This window comes from Anguilla anguilla, chromosome 6, assembly GCF_013347855.1.
Source record: "Anguilla anguilla isolate fAngAng1 chromosome 6, fAngAng1.pri, whole genome shotgun sequence".
Taxonomy (NCBI): Eukaryota; Metazoa; Chordata; class Actinopteri; order Anguilliformes; family Anguillidae; genus Anguilla; species Anguilla anguilla.
In genome coordinates, this window is record NC_049206.1 from 11017077 (window position 1) to 11034341 (window position 17265).

Here is a 17265-nt window from a genome sequence, read left to right on the forward strand (position 1 = left end):
AAAATGTATGACGGTGCCCGTGACACTAGAGAAATTGCGCTATTCAGAGCGTTAATGTTCGGACAGTGCCATCTACTGCTCAGTAACGAAAACGCGACTGCAATGTCAAGAGCGTAAAATACCGGACAACGAGATAGTGCAGGGGCAGCATCTGCAACATAAAGGTTAAAGGTATGCTATCATTTAAACGTGCACGCTTAGGCAGCATGGGGTAATGATTAACCGGATCACGCGGTTCTAATAATAAAAAAAACAGTTTCATTATATTGTCTCTACATTTCCTCTTCGAAGCATGGATCAATTTCGAAGCATATTCCTTAAACTGGACAAAAATGAGGATGGTTTCATTACTGTTGATGAACTGCGCAAGGAGATGACGAAAATTGGCATTTCGTCAGTGGATGAGAAAGCTCAGGTATATGGTCTGATTATACCACGTATTAAAATGTATGGCTCCCATTTTGTTTGGCTTATTCTGCGGCACTAACGACAATCGTATATGGGCATATTATGCTCTTATTTATTTGTACTTGGAAATATATAATTTTGGCTTTTTTTGTAATACTGTATGTATGTATTGTTCCAGGCAATTGTGGGGAAGTACGACAAAAATAATGATGAGCATTTAGATTATGAGGAGTTTCTCAGCTATATGATGGACAGAGAAAAGAAATGGAAAATACATTTTCAGACCCTTGACAAAAATAAATGCGGTGAGTTATTTTTCTGGCGTATTGAATATCCGCATTGATCAAAGACAATCACCCTCCTGAACTAGTATGCTACTACAGCGTGTCCCAGATCACTCCATATGTTTACAGAAGAGTTAGTTCTTTTGTTTTTATTATATTTTGTTCCATTTAAGATTGTAGGATTAAACTGGATTTTTGTTGTAGTAAAATAACTTGACGCACACTTAACCACGATTTTCAAGGTCAAAGCGTTGCTCTTTTCAGGAATCCATTTCTTGATATTCAACAGTAAGCTACAGGCAAAGTCATGGAGGGCATAAACGTGAGATACCTACTTGTGAGTCACGTGAGATGGTATAGGTTTGCATGATCAAATTGCATAATTTCCACGTCGTATATATACGTCACATATGATGTGAAAATAGCTATTCCAATAATAAAATATTAGAAGCCTATGTTTTTTTTTAAAATTCATATGTCTTCTTTGACTAGGAGCTATTGACCAGGATGAAATCATGCATTTGTTTAAGGAGTTGGGGTTAAGCATTTCAAAGCAGAGCGCAAAGAGAATAATTCAAATGTAAGATCTATTCTTTTCCTATTCCTCCCTTCACATCATTATTTTCTTTGGTAACAAGCTACAATATTGCATTTTCAATTGAAGAGATTATAAATGCAAAATTCTTTAAAAACAATTTAAAGGATTCAGCGTTTATAATATGTTCTTCAGTCGATTCAAGCAATGATCACACCATTACTCATTAAATAATTTAATTGTATTTATTTCTCATAAAAGGTACTAATCATACAAATCATATTATCATCGATTAATGCACTGTAAATGTAATGCTTTTGTTCTAATTAAAGTTTTGGACCACTATTACCACTTATAATATTTTTTTGTAGTCCATTATTCTGTAGTTTGGCTGAGCCAATTGTGTGTTATGGGTACCGTCAGGATGGATGAGGATAGTTCCATGACTGTGGACTGGGGGGAGTTCCTTCAGCACATCATCCTTAACCCAGCCGAGGACATAGCAGAGCTAGTTTCATCCTGGAAACGTAGCCTGGTAAACATCTGCATAAACTCACATTCACATTACAATTACAGCACAATTAGAATTGGTATGCATGATGATTTACAGTAAACTTTGATATTTCATTCTCCTGTTTTTTAAACATACTGTACTTGAGTTAAATTACGTTAAATACTTAATATTTATGCCTGTACCTTGTGATTTGGGGCGGTGCTTCAGGTGTTTGATGTGGGTGAGAGTCGTGCGATGCCTATGGATTTCACCCAAGAAGAAACTGATTCAGGAATCTGGAAGAAGTATATTTTGGCGGGAGGAATGGCAGATGCTGTGTCCCGAACTGCCACAGCACCAATCGACCGCTTAAAAACTCAGCTTCAGGTGGATTCAAGCTATAGCCACTTCATATTGCTTAAACTCCTCATTCACAAAGGTCTCTTTTGTCATATTATGCGCCTTGTCCTATGAAAGACTACAAACAGAGAACCTTATTTTAGATCACAATATTTTGGAACCTGGGTAAGACAAAACATAAGCAAATTTCTTAGATATATCCGTATAAGTTTCAATCTGTTGATTTGCAATGTATTTCCATCTAATTATTGGCATTTTATCAGTTTTGTAATATAATATTTGATCCCTTTTGAAGCTTTACATGATGTAATATAAGGTTATTAAGTATTTCACAAACATTTTTCCCATGAACAGTGTTTGCTAGTTATTAAGTTTCTTGCAACTGGCTAACTTTCTTATTTGTATGACTGTACAATATAAATATACTGTTGAAATTAACTGTTTAGTTACCTTTTATAAGTGAAGTGAGGATTACTTTTTAAAGCAAACTGTGCATTTGAGAAGTTATCAGAAGTTATTCAGAAGGATACCCACTCCCTGAGTTTGACTGTCTGAAGTAAAATTCAATTAACATTTTAAGCAATTGGTTATTTTGTACATTTTCAGGTTTATGGCTCGAAAGCTCTGTCCCGGGGTCTTAGAGAACTCCAGTTTGGGGGCTTTAAGTCCATGTGGCAGGGGAACGCTGTGAACGTTCTGAAAGGAACTCCCCAGTCAACCCTGCAGTGCCTCATCTATTCCCAGGTGAGTTGCAGAATTTCTGGGCGTCACATAGTACTTATAGGATATAACATGCAGTGACATTGGCCACATGGTTCACATGAAATCATAACCTATAAACTACTGTGGATATGAATGGATTTACGTTTTGTTATTTCTGATTCGTTCTGCATCCAGACTTACTGGATATGTATCACTCACAAAGATGTAAATAGTTCCCATGTCTCTGTGTACTCAGTACTAGGGGATTGCATGCTCTTATTGAGTGCATTGTTATAATCATTGGCTATTTATCAATGATTGGTAAACAAAATGCGATTCCTTTCATTAAGACATTATTAATGTCATGTGTCTGACTTGCGTCCTCTGCCCCAAGATGAAGGTGCACTATCAGGGTCCAGATGGGTTGTCTGTACAGCAGAGGTTTGGACTGGGCTGTGTGTCTGGGGCAGCCGCCCATTCTGTCTTCTACCCACTCGAGGTATCATTACAGTACATTACATTACAGGCATTTAGCAGACGCTCTTATCCAGAGCGACTTACACAACTTTTTACATTGTATCCATTTATACAGCTGGATATATACTGAAGCAATGTAGGTTAAGTACCTTGCTCAAGGGTACAACGGCAGTGTCCTTACTCGGGAATCGAACCTGCAACCTTTCGGTTACAAGCCCAGTTCCTTACCCACTGTGCTACACTCCGACAGCATTGACAGGTCTGAATGCATAGAGTGAATTATTGTGAAACTGTCCAGTTGATGTGTTGATGTGGTGCACTTTGTGTATGCTGTGAAACTGCAATGGTGTGGTTACGTTGCCAGTTAGCAATGTTGTGTATTACAATACCACATGCCGCTCCGCCAAGGGGTAACCTGGCGGGATGCCATACCTGCCATCCCAATGATGGCATACAATGAAAATGATACTATCATTTTCTGAAGTGAGTAACAGGGACATTTTGCATGAAAAAGTGGTAAAAGATAGTGTATTTCTGTGCTTGACAGAGTCGTCTTATTTAAATGGCTTATTACATTTACCAGTAGCTGCATCAGTGGTCTGTCCTGCTTTCTAATGGAGAAAATGCTGACTCTCTTTGCTGCAGGTGTTAAAGGTGAGACTGAACCTCATGCAGAGGGACGCCTACGGTGGGGTGCTAAGATGTGCCCAGTCCATTTACCAAAATGAATCTGTCCTTGCCTTCTACAGAGGTTTCAAGCCAAGCATCCTCTGCATGGTTCCATATGCTGGGGTTGAGTGTGCTGTCCACCAGGTAACATAACTCTTTTGCAGCCAGCCTTTCTCAAGAGCTTCTTCCATCCTGGTTCCAGAAGCTAGACTAATTGATGACATTAAGTATTCTCTCTTCACAGTCTAGCCACACCTTTAATTTACAAATTTAAGGGAACTTTTCCATTTTCCTTGCATATTTAAAATTTTTGGCCCATTCCAGTTTTGAATTAAATTTCGTAGCGGCAATTAATTTAGTGTTCAAAAAAAGGCCTTGAACAGGCATATTATTCCCTTGTTAAAAATGCTAGTGTCTATCTCTGAAGTAGTGAAACACTCTGATTTTCAGCCTCTTTTCTCCCTGTGCTTGCAGTCAATAATGTACTGGGCAAAGACAGATCCAGCCAACAGAAGTGATTCCAGGCTGTTTTTCTTCAGTTTCCTCGCCTTTGCGTCAGGACAAACGGCCAGCTACCCCTTGGCAGTAATCAGAACACAGCAACAGGCTCAGGGTGAGCACTACCAGAGGACTCAGTCCTCAAACGCAATGCAGTATTTCAACCAGTTTGAAGGAGAAAATGTAATATTACAGCCTCAGTAGTAACCCTCAGCTTAATTTGAATTTTTCTCAAAGCAGCTGCAAACTGGGCACAGCCAGTCCGTCTGAATATGTGGTTTCTAGATTTACTAAATGTATTTAATGAAATGTAACATGGCTTTGACCAGTAAATGAAAAGTCATCAATTTTGTTTAAATTTGATTTGTTCCACTGTAGTGCAAATGCACAACTCTCTGGAGTTGAGACATCTCAAATTCCTCTTGGGCAGTACAAGTTGCTGCCAACATTTGAATTTTCACTTTTCCCAAAAACTGGTTGCAGCATATTTCACTTCAATGAGTTGTGGCAACTGTGTGAAGAGAGTACACCACTGAATTATGAAAAGTGGGAGTATATTTAATTTTAAGGATGTTTTAATGTTCACAGAAGCAACCATTAACAATAGTTTTTTAAAAATCTTTTCAGCTTTCAATGTGAATCCTCAAACCGCAAATGCACTTCAAGGACTTACTGATATCTATGTGAAGCATGGGCTACGGGGCTTCTACAGTGGAATGGGAGCAAGTTTTGTGAGGGCAGTTCCTTGTGCCCTTTTGAACTACACTTTAACCTCAAAACTTGAAATGTTGCTTTCTTCTTTTAAGTAACAATTCATGTTGAAATATACATTTTCAAAATTGCATATAAAAGGTTTTGTGAAATTCTGAATGTATTCCCTGGCAACTATTCATTGTTGAATTATATTTTATTAGTTTGTTGATTTATTTGGAGGAATATGTGCTTTCCTCTTGTTTGTTTTCAAAAATGTACTGTTTGATGTACTCTGACAGATTATGTATTTGTTTTTAATATTGACTTATTAATGTCTCAGTTTTTTTAAAAGATGCTATTGTGTTCTATTTATTTAACGAGGCATATTTTAATGACTGATTAAAAAAATAAAGCCTACAACATTTTTAACAAATAAAAAGCAAACACTCCTTTGTTTTAAGCAAATACCTTTGTCTGTCCTTGATGCGAAAGAGATATTACTTGTTTCTTGACACCTAGAGGGTATATTCCGAAAACATGTCAATACAAGACGTAGTAACTCCCTTGTTATGTTTTAGAGATACGTAAGATCGGTTTAGCAGATCTTATAATACTGTAACAGTAAGAATAGCAGTTAAAGTAGTTTCATATTTTGAATCATGTCACCAATAGTTTACAGTTACAAAAAGGTGGTTACAATATATTACAGTGTTAACTTTTGACACAGAATCTCGATGTTGCTAAATCCTGACGTAATTAGGCCGATCTGATGTGAAATGGAACTACTTCATAAATTCCCCACCCCCGCGGCCACATCGCCGTTGAATAGTGAATTTAACCCAATCATTTTTGGTATCACTAGCACACGCCCTTCTTAATCCCGCCCTTTCGATATGATTGATATCTAGGGTAACCAAACTGATTCTTGTCACTGAATCTCGCGAGGTTTTCAACACCTTATGTCCCTCCCTTTTCTGTGTCGCAGTTTAGTTCATCATTTCCAGTCAAGCAGCCATCTTCTCCACTCAAAGAGAAGATTTTAAAGTGTTGCAGGATGGCTGACTATTCCAGCGTGGCTCCTCCGCAGAATGCAGGGGGTGGAATGAACGATGCTTTTAAAGATGCCCTGCAACGGGCGAGACAAGTAAGTTTGCTACCCGTCTGAGTGAAGTATACAATACTTTGTTGTAAAAGTTTAAATATGACTCCAGTTAGTGAAATGCTGACGTTACCTAGCTAGCCAACTGAGCAGGCCTACGGAAGTTGAAGACGCTAGCACTGCTAACCCAACAAAAGAGGTAGCTAGCCCCATCTCGCTTATTACGGAAACAACCTCACTATACGTACGGCCAAACTATACCTTAGTTGGCTAACCAGTTGTAATATGTTTGATACCAACGTCAAAAGTTGACTGGTATAACTGTTGCTTTTAGATCTATCGCTAAGCTATCGAGCTAAATAGCGCGAAAAAGGTCACGAGGCAAACAAAGAGTACACGCAGCACTGGTGAAGGCCTGTTTAGTACGGCAACGCTGAATTGCATAGCTAGTTAACTTAACGTTACTCGATGGTTTGATGGAGAGATTAAAAGTGGACTAACGTTGAATGTGGTATCCTGTATCCGCGTAGGTTTACCTGAGGTTAGATGCTGCCGTTTTTTAAATTGGAGATTCTTTCTACCAACTGGTATGACCCGGTTTACCAAAGTGTCAAGCGTTAGCCAGGTAACTGATTTGCGTTTGGCTATGTCTGTTGAACTTATTTTAAATGGCCAATTGGCTTAATTATTTGGCTGTGCCTATTTTTTGTAGTTATTTCCCGTCGAGTGGCTCTGAGTAGATACCCACTCGCGCATCGACAACCCCCAACAATACCTCACTCAGTGGGTGTAGACTGGAACTCTTTGGCTTGCTGCTGGAGCTTTGGAACACTTATGAATTTAGCGGTCACTTTAAAAAAAAAAAAAAAAAAATGACAGTCTGGTGGGTTATATTGGAGTTGTTTGTATATGTTAAATGTGATCTGATGTACACGGTTTCTTCTCCAGATCGCAGCTAAAATTGGAGGAGATGTGGGTGGTGCACCCCCTCCGCCAAGCAACGAGTTTAGTTATGGAGGCCAGAAGAGGCCATTGGAAGATGCAGGTTAGTCTGTGGGTTGATGTCCCATAACACGATTTCTCACATCAGTTCTTTGCAGTAAACCTCCAAAGGGTCTAATGCTAACTGCATTTTGAGGAAGGTTTTTTATTTTATATTTGTAAACACTATTTTATTTATACAGATTAACAGACAAATGATGCTGCAGATAATGCCATGAGAGTACATGTCTTTTAGTTACAAAATGAGATGGCAATGCAATGCCAGACGTCCCCAATATCAGGAAATGCCCAAACCAGTACCCTAGATTACTGAGTGGGCGATCTTGTATCTTGTCCCTGCCTCAGCAAATGCTGGATACTTTGATCATGGCTCTCGGTTGAATTGGGAGCTGGTTCACTGTTCTTGAACCAGAATTTACAGGCTTTTTTCACTAGTTTCTTCAAAGCCTGAAATCACAAATGTGGCTGTCTGTAATGCTCTTGGGGTCATTTCATTTTGGTCTATACATTTTCATAATAAATCTTAATAGTGCCCTAATGCCCTTAATTGTGATGATTGGATAAAAAGAGGGTGACATTTTTTCTGAAATGATTTTCATTTTAGATCAACCAGAAACAAAGAAAGTAGCTTCTCAGATGGACCGTAAGTATCCCATCACAAGCTTTGTTGGAATTTCAAAAATAAAATCTGCTTTGGCCTTTTTTTGAAGTTGGATGTCGCTAATGCATCAAGTCGATCAGCTGTGAAACTCAATTTCTGGGGAGCCACAGTGTCTGCAGATACTTTGTGATTTTATTTCAATCAGCAGCTGATTATGGGCTTGAGAACAAGCTGTGAAGTTTCCTTAGCCAATTAATTAAATGCTGAAGTGCACAGGAAACCAGCAGACACTATGGCCCTCCAGTACTAGCCTATATTCTGAAGCCTGTGAACCATGTGGTCTGGGACGCCTTGTAATCTGGGACATTAAGGGGTTAACACACTTGCCAGTGGACTTGCCAGTCTTATAATATCTGTTTATTCTTCCAGCGTATGCATCGATGATGGGGGGAATGAGTGGTCCTCCAAGGTAAGAAAATGCGGCAGTAATGTTGGATTGGCATCATATTTGATCACCAATAAACTGTATAGATTCTGTGCTTATATATAGACTGGTTTCTGTGGACATATATTTAATTTTTGCCTGATGATCCTTTCCCTTTCAGATCTCTCTCTGAGGATTTCAAGGTTCCAGATGGGATGGTTGGATTCAGTAAGTTTGTTGCCGGCGGGTTTTACATTGGAAACGCCGTTGTCTTGTCTTATTTACTTAAGCACAATTCCTGTTTTTATAGTTATTGGGAGGGGAGGAGAGCAGATATCCCGACTGCAGCAGGAATCTGGTTGCAAAATACAGATTGCCCCTGGTAAGTCATTGTTGATCAGGTTTAAGAAATATACCGGTGCATTAATCTAACTAAAGACCGTATATGTAAATGGAAGGGGTTAGGATTAGGGTTAGGGTAGGACCTCAGATATAGATCTCCTAATTGGGGACTATGGGTCAGCTGAACAGATTGTTAACCCAGAAGTGGCAGTTCCTATGCCATTCCTAGCTGCTTATTCATTGTTCTTTGTCATCCTTCCCATTCCTAAAGGGTTCATGACTAAAATTCTGGATTTGTGTGATCTGAATTTCTAATTTAAAAGCATCTTTCTCATTCTAATTTCCAGACAGTGGTGGTATGCCCGAGAGGTCTGTGACATTAACGGGTTCCCCGGATTCAATCCAGTACGTGCAGTTCTTTTCTTCTACTTGTTGGAAGATGACGCAATGAAGTTGCTTTTGAAAATTGAGCACATGCAAAAAAGTTTTTGTTCACCAGTCACCTGACTCTTGCTTTCCTTTGTCAGGGCTGCAAAGCGGTTGCTAACAGAGATTGTAGAAAAGGGCCGGCCCGCACCATCGTTCCACCATAACGATGGCCCAGGGATGTCCGTTGAGATTCTCGTCCCTGCGTGCAAAGCTGGACTTGTCATAGGAAAAGGAGGGGAAACCATAAAACAGCTGCAGGTGAGTTTGCATACGGGCACCTGGTGCCACTACAGATCCCAGCATGCAATGCTCTGTAGTGCACTCACTGCCTTTTCCCTTCTATCAGGAACGTGCTGGAGTGAAAATGGTGATGATTCAAGAGGGGCCGCAAAACACGGGGTTAGACAAACCTCTCCGCATCTCCGGGGAGCCTTTTAAAGTTCAGGTAGGACCTTAACCGCCTGACACAAGGGGTCTGTATCAAGGGGAAGTAACTGTTGAATTGTGATCCTATTATGACAACATTCTATTAAATAATGGCTCAAATGTTTAGCCAATTACGGGAATAGCCAAATTGGGATTAGTAATTTAGTAATTACACCTTTTAGTTGCTAGGGGAAATTAGTATTTTGATGCCAAAATAAGGTCTCCCAATAGGTTCCTAGTTCCTCACCCTGAAAATGCACTGAGGTTGCACCTCTTGCAGGTGAGGGACATGAACCTTCATGTTTCAGACGGCCAGATTGAGATGTGGAAACTGCAAATTGTGGAGAGGCAAACTGTATGTACTGTATGTACTTCATATTTCACTTGGTTTGCTTTTTTATCCCCAACTGCAGCAAGCCAAAGAGATGGTGATGGAAATCATACACGATCAGGGTGGCCGGGAGCAGCGGAATGAGTATGGGTCCAGAATGGGCGGGGGCGGGGGAGGGGGGGGAGGAGGAGGAGGAGGCGGCGGAGGAGACATGGATGTAAGTGAAGAGGTGATATGAACTTCCTTACCAGCCGTTGCTACGCGTTTACTACATTCATACTGCTTTTCTAGATTGGTGAAAGATTGCTTTTGACCTGGTGCACCATTTCTTCTGGAAGGTTCCGGTCCCAAGGTTTGCTGTGGGAATAGTGATCGGAAGGAATGGCGAAATGATCAAGAAGATCCAAAATGATACCGGTGTCAGGATTCAGTTTAAACCAGGTACCTACATGGATCCATATCCATTTTGGAAACATTAACATGCACATGTCTTTTAAATTCAGCTGTTGTGGGAGCTTTGTGTATTTAGAAGCACTAGAATTGGGAAGAATAAATAGCCATTACTGTCAGCCAGCTTTTCATGCTACTACCAACAAATGTCAAACCAATTTGAGGATTTTTCTGTGTTTCTACACTAAAATTGTACCAATATACACGTGTAGTTAAACAATTTTTAAACGGTCCTTCTCACTGCATTCCTTGTTGTAGCGGTGTCACTGTCTACTTAGACTGAGTGATGGTACCAAGTGCCATGATTCATCTCTCTCTTCAGATGATGGCTCCATGCCGGAGAGGATAGCCCAGATAATGGGGCCCCCTGACCGCTGTCAGCACGCTGCCGAGATCATCTCTGACCTGCTGAGGAGTGTGCAGTCCGGGGGCCCACCGGGACCCGGGGGCCGCGGCAGGGGCAGGGGCCAGGGCAACTGGAACATGGGCCCGCCTGGGGGGCTGCCAGAGTTCGTCTTCACCGTCCCCGCCATGAAGACTGGACTCATCATTGGGAAAGGTGCGAGACCGCAGGCCTTGGTTTTTATTTTAGATCGCTGGCGTCAAGAGTACGCGCAGGTGTAGCTAACGTAGCGTGCTTGGATCCTTCCTCCCAGGTGGCGAGACCATTAAAAGCATCAGCCAGCAGTCGGGAGCCCGGATAGAGCTCCAGAGAAACCCCCCTCCGGGTGCCGACCCCAGTCTGAAGATATTTACCATCCGCGGCTCGCACCAGCAGATCGACTACGCCAGGCAGCTGGTGGAGGAAAAGATCGGAGTGAGTATGGGCGCTGGGCTGGAGGCCCACCCCGTGCTTCGCTCATTTGCTTTAATGCGTTTGTGAGGAGACGGTTGTCTGAAATATCTTGTCTTATCCTCCAGGGTCCAGTCAGCCCGATGGGCGGTCCCCATGGCCCCCCGGGCCCACATGGAGGTCCCGGTCCACATGGCCCACCAGGTCCGCCAGGGCCCCCTGCACAAATGGGACCTTACAACCCTGGACCCTATAACCAGGGTCCTCCTGGACCTCAGTAAGTGGTTTTTATATATTTTTTTTTTTATTGATCACTACAGCGTTAACACCACCCTGAACCTTGTTCGTGTTGAGGAATGAGTTCTAACATTTGAATTTGTTTCCCCTCGCAGTGGTCCACCTAATCCTTACCCACCCCAAGGCTGGGGCAATGGCTTCCCCCACTGGCAGCAGCAGGGACAGCAGGACCCCGGTGAGTGTATGTGTATTACCAGTTACTAAACCTTTTGAAAACCATCAGTGTGTTTCCTGTGTGTTCTACACCATGATCCTTATATCGTAATAAGAATGGAAGCTGCTTAATCAGAAAAGCAGGCCCGGGGCTCAGCCGCACAGTGACCCGCTTGTATGTTTGTGGCGCAGGCAAGGCAGCAGCCGATGCTAACGCCGCGGCCTGGGCGGCGTACTACTCCCAGTACCAGCAGCAGCAGCCCCCAGCTCCCATGGCCCCTGCCAGCGCCGCCCCCGGCACGGCTCAAACCAACGGGCAAGGTAAGGCCGTCCCTCGGGCACACCCCTGTGCCTCTAGTGTAACGGGTGAAGCGTTAGCCTCTATGCAGAACATTAATTGCTGTTCATTAACAGCACTGTAGGTCCAGCATCTTGTGCAGTAGTGCACTGATTATTTCCCTAGGTTATGGGGACATGTAGCCTTTTAAATGGAACCGAAGAGCAGACTGGTGGCTTTGACCTGCAAGGCCAAGGCGTAGCACACTTAGCCAGGCAAAAGACTTAACCGTGGCTTTTTCAAGAATGGTTATCAATTAAATTGTACCATTTTTAACAGGTGACCAGCAGGCTCCAGTTCAGAGTGGACAGGCAGATTACACCAAGGCCTGGGAGGAATATTACAAGAAATTGGGTATAAATATATTTTGCCAAACGTAGACTTGGGACTAGTCTGAGCAGCTTAGCCTGAGGAGATCCACTGGTTTACCACAGGCAGTCCAGGGGGTTCAGCTACTGCAGGAGAAACGGTTATTTTCATTTGCATGAGGAGTAACACTGCGCTCAAATGAGCATACAGATCCGAGCCCATCTTCTGTTCTGTTGTGCCCAACCTGGAAATATTCACACCAATCCCTGATGTGAAGTTATGCAATCATTTATTGTGTAACCACTGACCTGTGCATTTACATGGTGGACTAGGTCTAGCTATTTTTGTTTGTACTTGAAATGTTAAAAGTTTGAGAGGAGATCTGGCAAAGCTCTAGAGTACTGAGATATGGAAAGTAGTTTTTGTTTTGTATGTAAAGAAAGTAGGAAGTAGCTGCTTTGAAAGGCGTTTTGAGAGGTTGTGCTGAAGTATCATTCCCCTTTTCAGGTCAGCAGGGTCAGCAGCCTCAGGACTACACCAAGGCCTGGGAGGAGTACTACAAAAAGCAAGGTACGAAGTGGCTTCACTTGTGAGCGAGTACTTAGCTGGGCAGCTTGTGACTTGAGTGCAGACCCTAGACAGTGGGAGCTCTGTGGACACCGCTGCCCCAGAGCAATGCAGGAGGTTTCTGTCCCGCCCCTGGGAGTGAAGGGGCGGGGTCGTTCCCCTCCTTACAGACCCCCCTTCGCTCATCCTATTGAAAGTCTCATCTGAACAGTTGTCGTACTAGGTCTTTCCATTAAATTGGCGATGGTCTATTCATCCTGTCACCTGTAATGAGTTAGGGTTTGGCATATAATTCAGTTGCGCTTACCATTGATTCTCTGCTGTAGACTATTAAAGTGGCTCCTTGCTTCATGCTTTTCGAAGTGTGATGTCACAGCCCCTTGTGAAGGCTGTAGGCCGCTATCGAGCATTCCAGTGGGTGGCGTCCAATTCCCCTCGTTATCCTTTGCAGGTCAGGCGGCCCCTCAGGCCGCTGCAGCTGCCGCCCCCCAGTCGGGGGGCCAGCCGGACTACAGCGCCGCCTGGGCTGAGTACTACAGGCAGCAGGCGGCCTACTATGGACAGGGCAGCCCGCAGGCCATGCCCGGGGCTCCCCAAGCGCAGCAGGTACTCTCCCACTAAGAGCTCCACCTTCGTCTTATGTGTCGGTAGTGTGTGTTTCTCTGGCAAATCTTTGTGTGTGCGTCTCTCTCAGTAATGAAATGACACGGTATAGTACTTGTTCTGCACTAATCATTCCCCCTATAGGTGTACCAGAACGCCACAGGAGCTGGCGCTTCTAGAACTAACTATTCTTTCCCCCCCTAAGCAGGCTTTTTTTTTTTTCTTTTGTGAGCTGAATAGATGATCTTGTTGTTAACTTCATTTGTATCTCTTATGTATTTCCTCTGCACAGGGCCAGTAATGTGAAGTGGACATAGAGTATTTGCTTCCTTGTCGAAAAAACCTTTGTTAAATGTTTGGATGCAGACGCCTTGATGAAGATCTTAATTTCTCTGGTATAAAGTGTTTAAAAAAACAGAAAACATGACAAACGCTCCGGAGGCAGTTTTTTTTTCTTGTACAAAAATGAATGGTTTGTTTTTAGTGTGGTGATAGAATTTTGGACATTCCAGCTCCTGTATTTCATATTGTGGTCAATTCTCATGTTTATAAACTGTAGTAATTTTCATGTAAATCATCTCAGTTTTAAAATTACATGCCTGTTGTGTTTTGCAATAAAACAAAATGAAACCTCCTGTGTTGGTAAGTTGGGTGAGAAAGTATGGGTTAAATGAAATCTTGCAAGTTCCCTGGTAGACAGAAAGCCTAAATGCAGACTTTTCTTTTGACTGTCCAAATTTGCTGACTGAAAGTTCCGGTATCCCGTCTGTCTTCAACGTTTCCAGTGTGGCTCATGGTCTTATTTTGAATGGTTTTGTTTTAGACTGGTTTGAGAACTGCTTCTTGTGAATTGCAGGGACAACCGAGGCCCTCGTTTCCGTAACCGACTTAGTTTATATATACATATATTTTTAAAAATCAATGTTCTGCTAGCATTTCTCTTTATCGGCATAGGCCTATGTATCCGCCTTGTATGGCCTTGATTGCAAGCTGTGTGACACATGCAATAACCTAGTACTGTAGTGTTTGATTGTACTGTACTTTACCCTGATCTCTATGTGAGGAAGGCTGTACTGTTCATAATGAGAACAACTTCTTCCCTCACAGGCAAGGTTAGAAATGCGGTAAGCAAGCATTTTTAAATGTTCCCTGAAATGTGACTCTGTTACAGACATTTTAGTTGGTCTGTTGCTTTTTTTTTACAGCACAGGTAAATGTGTTCTAATTGATAATTCTTTGCAAAGTACTGAATTGTTCTTCCCATTTTAACATTTTATAAGCCATTGTTTTTTTGTATATATTTGCTGGCTTCTCTCTCTTTTTAAAAAAAGAAATACCCTATGATTAAAACATTATGAATGCAAAATCGATTTACTTTTGCCATTGTCTGTGAACGTGCATCCAGCATAGGCCTGTAGGTTTTTAGGGGTGAGGACGCGTACGCTGTTCTTCACCCGCGATTTGAGCCTTCGTGGGGCATTACCACTGTAAGTACAAATATTGAGTCGTTTCCGAAACAACCGGTTCCTGTTTCTCTTTCAATGCATTTCTTTGAGAGAAAAATGAACAATTCCCAATTGTTTGAACAAAAATTGTTGGAATTTTTGTAGATTGTTAGGTTGGGTAAGTATCAGAAATATTCCCCCAAAATATTGCGTGCAATTGCAATTGCTGACAAGATTCCTGAACTTTAAAGTAATACCTGTTAAAGTTCTGGATTGTATAGTTGATCTTGCCTTGCCGTAACCACAGTGATGTGTATTTAGACTGTCAAGCAACTGAAAACCTGGCATTGTAGTTCTGTTTCTTTTAGACTGCCTCTTATGAGAGCTTGCAGGTCTGTCTACTGTTTCGAACACCGAAATGTGAGTTGACTCATGTGAGCCTGTTCTGTCGAATTGCGGATTGATACATGTACAGTTTCGTAGAATCTGTTTGCAGGGAATGCTGAATTTAATGCAATTGAAAGTATTTCACCATAAGTCCTAAAATGGTTGCGAACAAACCGAGATCACCATGTTCCAATTTCAATGTCGCTAAGCCTCATTCTCGTGAGTTCTCCGTTCACCTGCATAAATTTACACGTCCAGCTCATGTTCTAGCATGTGAAGTTGTCTCTGTCGGTATACTTATTCCGCATGTCGTACTTCAAATGGTTAGGTATGTTGAAAGTGCAAAACGTTGCGCATTGAATTGATCACAACCTGCCTGATATGCCATTACGTTATAGAGCATTTTTTTGTACTGGCGGCTGTTGTCTTGAGTTTTTACTGATTGCAAACAGTGCAATATTTAATTTTTGCAGTGTCACCCAGACCTTGCACCTTAGGTTCTGCTGCAGTAATACAGGTAAGCATAACCTAAGGACACCAGTGTTTGACCTGTGAATGATCTGTTTCTGACTTGCCTTGTCGAAGTAACAGTGAATGTAGACTGCAATGTGTAGGACAAGTTAAAGTAAGAGGTGTCAATCTCCTTGATCAGTGTATTGCGACTGCTAGAAAAACACATAGCAGCAGCCTTCATGTATTCAGTTCAGGAATGTGATGTGCATGGCAGTTGAATTGTGTACGTTATTGGCCGTTAGTTTGACAGAAGCCTGTAAAAAATATACCGTTAAGACCGAGCGTGATGATTGGCTAGGTTTTAGGATTGTGACCTACATATTTTTCATAATTGGATCAGTATGTTTTTTTTGTACGATTTCATGTAGATCAGCTTGTCCATGATAAAAGTGTATAGTACATTCATTAGCTCCTGGTAAGTCCAATTCTGTGTTGTGTGACTCTGATGCATAGAGCTGTAGGCATTGCTTTCTCTCCTTAATGTCACTGAGACGTACTGCATGCAGTAACGAGCTTTCAGTAAATAAGGGTAGCCCTGTGCTTATTAATGATGTATCCAAAGACCGTACAATTCATGACCATGCTTGCCACCTGTGATGTAGTTTGATGCCCCGTTTCTGTAGTGCCTATCTTTTAAAAATGCTGCCTTCATTTTCACACACAGTGTTGAAGATGCTGCAAGCATAGGTCGTAGAATCAGGCCGTGAGCTAGTTTGTCCCTAAGGAAGAATCCTTTGAATCTTTTCCGCTGGTGAACGTAGACCAATCAAGCCCTCCAGTTCTAAGGTAATCTTGAGGAACTGTTGTGATTGCAAAAGTGATGATGATGCTGTATGTTCAGGGACTGTGATGTCATCAACTTTGAACTCAAAAGCTTGCTATGTAGTCTAAATTGTTATGCCATAAAACGTTAGTGTATGATTTAAATCCAGTAATCCCAGCAGTTAAAAATCGTCTGCATCTGCTTTTCTCCTGACAATTACCAAATGGGGTTTCGATATTCACGTAAATGCTTTTGTTCGATTTAGACCGTTAGGCACTTTTTTTTTGTCTGTGTTGACTTCATCAGCAACAGGATGGTTTTTGGCAGTAAATTGGATAGTTTAAGGTGTCTGTATCAATCTAATCTTGCAAGTAAATTGTTGCCCATTTGGGTGTGCATATATATATATATATAAATTCATATGCATGATATGCGATGAGATGGTGTTTCCTTCTGAGGGACGTGTTCTCAACAGAATATTCGTGGGGGTGTATAAAAGAAGACAAAAAGAAGCTTAACTGAGAAATATGGAAAAGGGGGAGCATGCATTAGAGGTAAACAAAAATCTGCAATGTGCTGTGTATATTTTTTCATGTACTTTTTAGAAATGCCTGTTCAGATTAACTGTAATATTGTTCCCATGTTAAAAAATAAATTTGTAACGATGAATTATCTCGCGTTCAAGATCTATTATTACCCATTTAAAATGTAACTACTATTCATAAAGCCCACAAATGTATGTAGACTGATTACAGAACAAGCGAAATGCGTTGTCTTGGTTACAAGTAGTTTTAATGATCATGGTTACATGGCCAGGCATTGTGGCTGTCGGAGGGGGAAACGGGCAGACGTCACCACTTCAGAATTTCATGAAT

The 17265-nt window shown here is 41.8% G+C and overlaps 2 protein-coding genes and 1 non-coding gene across 14 annotated transcripts; all 3 read left to right on the top strand.

The window, feature by feature from the left end:
* Positions 1-2: 2 nt before the first annotated feature.
* Positions 3-5568, top strand: slc25a24l (solute carrier family 25 member 24, like). Of its 2 annotated transcripts, none has more exons than XM_035422730.1 (11): positions 3-171; positions 257-415; positions 587-713; positions 1185-1272; positions 1651-1762; positions 1949-2107; positions 2687-2824; positions 3177-3281; positions 3905-4072; positions 4403-4541; positions 5054-5568. In XM_035422730.1, exons 2-11 carry the CDS (start codon positions 293-295, stop codon positions 5233-5235), a joined length of 1341 nt encoding a protein of 446 aa, XP_035278621.1. In that variant the 5' UTR covers positions 3-171; positions 257-292; the 3' UTR covers positions 5236-5568. The 2 variants fall into 2 exon arrangements, with proteins under 2 accessions (XP_035278621.1, XP_035278620.1); XM_035422729.1 differs by having other exon boundaries at positions 4-171; positions 292-415.
* A 532-nt stretch (positions 5569-6100) lies between these two features.
* Positions 6101-17062, top strand: fubp1 (far upstream element (FUSE) binding protein 1). 11 transcript variants are annotated; one of them, XR_004765780.1, is made up of 21 exons: positions 6101-6263; positions 7167-7263; positions 7825-7863; positions 8251-8290; positions 8427-8473; positions 8556-8627; positions 8935-8992; positions 9115-9274; positions 9363-9461; positions 9856-10002; positions 10112-10214; positions 10546-10782; positions 10880-11040; positions 11145-11293; positions 11409-11494; positions 11659-11787; positions 12083-12157; positions 12620-12682; positions 13131-15631; positions 16292-16413; positions 16866-17062. XR_004765780.1 is itself a non-coding variant. In XM_035422719.1 (20 exons), exons 1-20 carry the CDS (start codon positions 6174-6176, stop codon positions 13581-13583), a joined length of 2016 nt encoding a protein of 671 aa, XP_035278610.1. In that variant the 5' UTR covers positions 6101-6173; the 3' UTR covers positions 13584-17062. The 11 variants fall into 11 exon arrangements, 8 of the variants coding, with proteins under 8 accessions (XP_035278610.1, XP_035278609.1, XP_035278611.1 ...); XR_004765779.1 differs by having other exon boundaries at positions 13131-16413; XR_004765778.1 differs by having other exon boundaries at positions 16292-17062.
* On the top strand, positions 12753-12850 carry LOC118230915. The gene has a single exon (XR_004765961.1).
* Positions 17063-17265: the final 203 nt, after the last annotated feature.

Bases quoted from the DNA above. Each gene is read 5' to 3' on its own strand.
- slc25a24l (XM_035422730.1), top strand. From the start codon at position 293: ATGGATCAATTTCGAAGCATATTCCTTAAACTGGACAAAAATGAGGAT. The intron at 2,825-3,176 runs GTGAGTTGCAGA...CTCTGCCCCAAG, and splicing joins AGTGCCTCATCTATTCCCAG to ATGAAGGTGCACTATCAGGG. The intron at 3,282-3,904 runs GTATCATTACAG...TCTTTGCTGCAG, and splicing joins CTGTCTTCTACCCACTCGAG to GTGTTAAAGGTGAGACTGAA.
- fubp1 (XM_035422718.1), top strand. From the start codon at position 6,174: ATGGCTGACTATTCCAGCGTGGCTCCTCCGCAGAATGCAGGGGGTGGA. The intron at 9,462-9,855 runs GTAGGACCTTAA...CCCCAACTGCAG, and splicing joins GGGAGCCTTTTAAAGTTCAG to CAAGCCAAAGAGATGGTGAT. The intron at 10,003-10,111 runs GTGATATGAACT...TTCTTCTGGAAG, and splicing joins ACATGGATGTAAGTGAAGAG to GTTCCGGTCCCAAGGTTTGC.